The following is a 1,639-nucleotide window of genomic DNA, read 5'->3' as shown; positions in this document are numbered from 1 at the left end:
ATATGACACAAAAAACAGTAATAATATTATAATATAATTGTTATTCTAACAATTTATGAACAATTTATGTGAAAAAAGGGTCAATTCCACATTACAAGCTTTGTCTATTGCATATAAAATAATTTCCAGGTACAATATAATATATATGTGACAGTTTCACAAGGTGCAAGATCATTGTTTGCAGCTATAAATAGTATGAAGAATATCAAAGAGCAGTGCATATAAGTATTGCACTATCAGACTATGTATGTGTAGATATAGTTTTTTATCTTAATATAAATGGCATCGTGTAAAATCTTAAATGGGTGCACTGAATACTTTATAGCATCGAGGTTTGATATATATCCTCGTATCATGCCCTGTACAATTTCATTTACATTATTATACACATGGAGGACTCGGGTAATAATTTCGGACATCAGTATTGGTTACTTGATTAACAGTGGTTAACAGCGGATTCAGGAAAAGTAAACATTTCATGTAATATAAAAAACATAAAATACCGGACTGTCACTGTTGCAGAAGGCATAGCTGCAATTCGACGCCCCCTTTTTCTCTCACATGCTCAGTTACTGCGATGTTTACGTCTTTTATGATATATGTGATGTCGATCCCGATCGAATAAAGCGTAGGCTTTTATTCATTTTCATGCTACGTGTACTTGATCATATGTAACTTAAGTCATGGGAATTTTAAAAAGAAAATTGCGGCATCAATAATCACATGGGAAACAAATATAAAAAAGTAATTTTCATAAATAACAATGTTAATTATTTATGTCTCTGATGTATGACTGTAATTCGCATTTCAATGACATCGCAACGACTCAGCACTGTCACTATGATTGTATATAATTATACATTATATGATTTCGTTTAGCTTATGTTATAAATACATGTGTATGTATGATTCGTTTCTATCATCCAATCCACTTGAGAAATATCTTCATGCATAAATCAACATCTCAGACAGATCATCGAAATGGACTTCCTAATACATGCATATACATGTATGAATAAGGTTCATGTTAACTGTAAATACATCGATTGAACAGACGTGAAAGACTTTCTTATTGTAATCTAATCTAATGTATTATCAAATTGTTTTGTCTTATGAGTTTGAAATGTAACAGGAAGCAGAGGCGAAAGACTAGAAAACATCGCCATTTTCCAGACAAACCAGGTTTGAGATATATGTGTAAATCATAATTTATGTTATTAATGAGAGAGAGAGAGAGAGAGAGAGAGAGAGAGAGAGAGAGAGAGAGAGAGAGAGAGAGAGAGAGAGAGAGAGAGAGAGAGAGATTTCAGCTCAGAATATCCAAGAGCTAATTCCTTTCCATCGCATTTTTAATAGATATACATACATGTATGTACGTACTGATTGTAACTGAACCTCGTTCGAACGTTGGCAAATAATAAATACAAATCATTCTAATTAATGAACAGAGTCTGGTTTCTGACTGTAATTATTGACCAGCTTTTACTCTTGTTAATCATGTTATATTCTGCTTTATATAGCAATACAAATGTAATACTAGCCTTGGGATCATAAAGTATTTTTAGACTTAAGTCTAAATTTCAATCATTCATAAATTGACACATTTTAAAAGCATTTCATGTTTTCGATGTTGTCAATC

General features: G+C 31.7%; 1 protein-coding gene across 1 annotated transcript in view; it reads right to left on the bottom strand.

Moving 5' to 3' along the window:
• LOC128157501 (HCLS1-binding protein 3-like) overlaps nucleotides 1-612 on the bottom strand; it is a 13,464-nt gene extending 12,852 nt beyond the window's left edge. The window contains exon 1 of the mRNA XM_052820083.1: nucleotides 504-612. Coding sequence (XP_052676043.1) covers nucleotides 504-529 — 26 coding nt within the window. The 5' untranslated portion in view covers nucleotides 530-612. The remainder of the gene's footprint in view (nucleotides 1-503) is intronic.
• Between the last annotated feature and the right edge of the window lie 1,027 nt (nucleotides 613-1,639).

This window comes from Crassostrea angulata, chromosome 1 (assembly GCF_025612915.1).
Source record: "Crassostrea angulata isolate pt1a10 chromosome 1, ASM2561291v2, whole genome shotgun sequence".
NCBI lineage: Eukaryota > Metazoa > Mollusca > Bivalvia > Ostreida > Ostreidae > Magallana > Magallana angulata.
The sequence above is the reverse complement of the archived record's forward strand: the minus strand, read 5'-3'. Positions and strand labels throughout refer to the sequence as shown.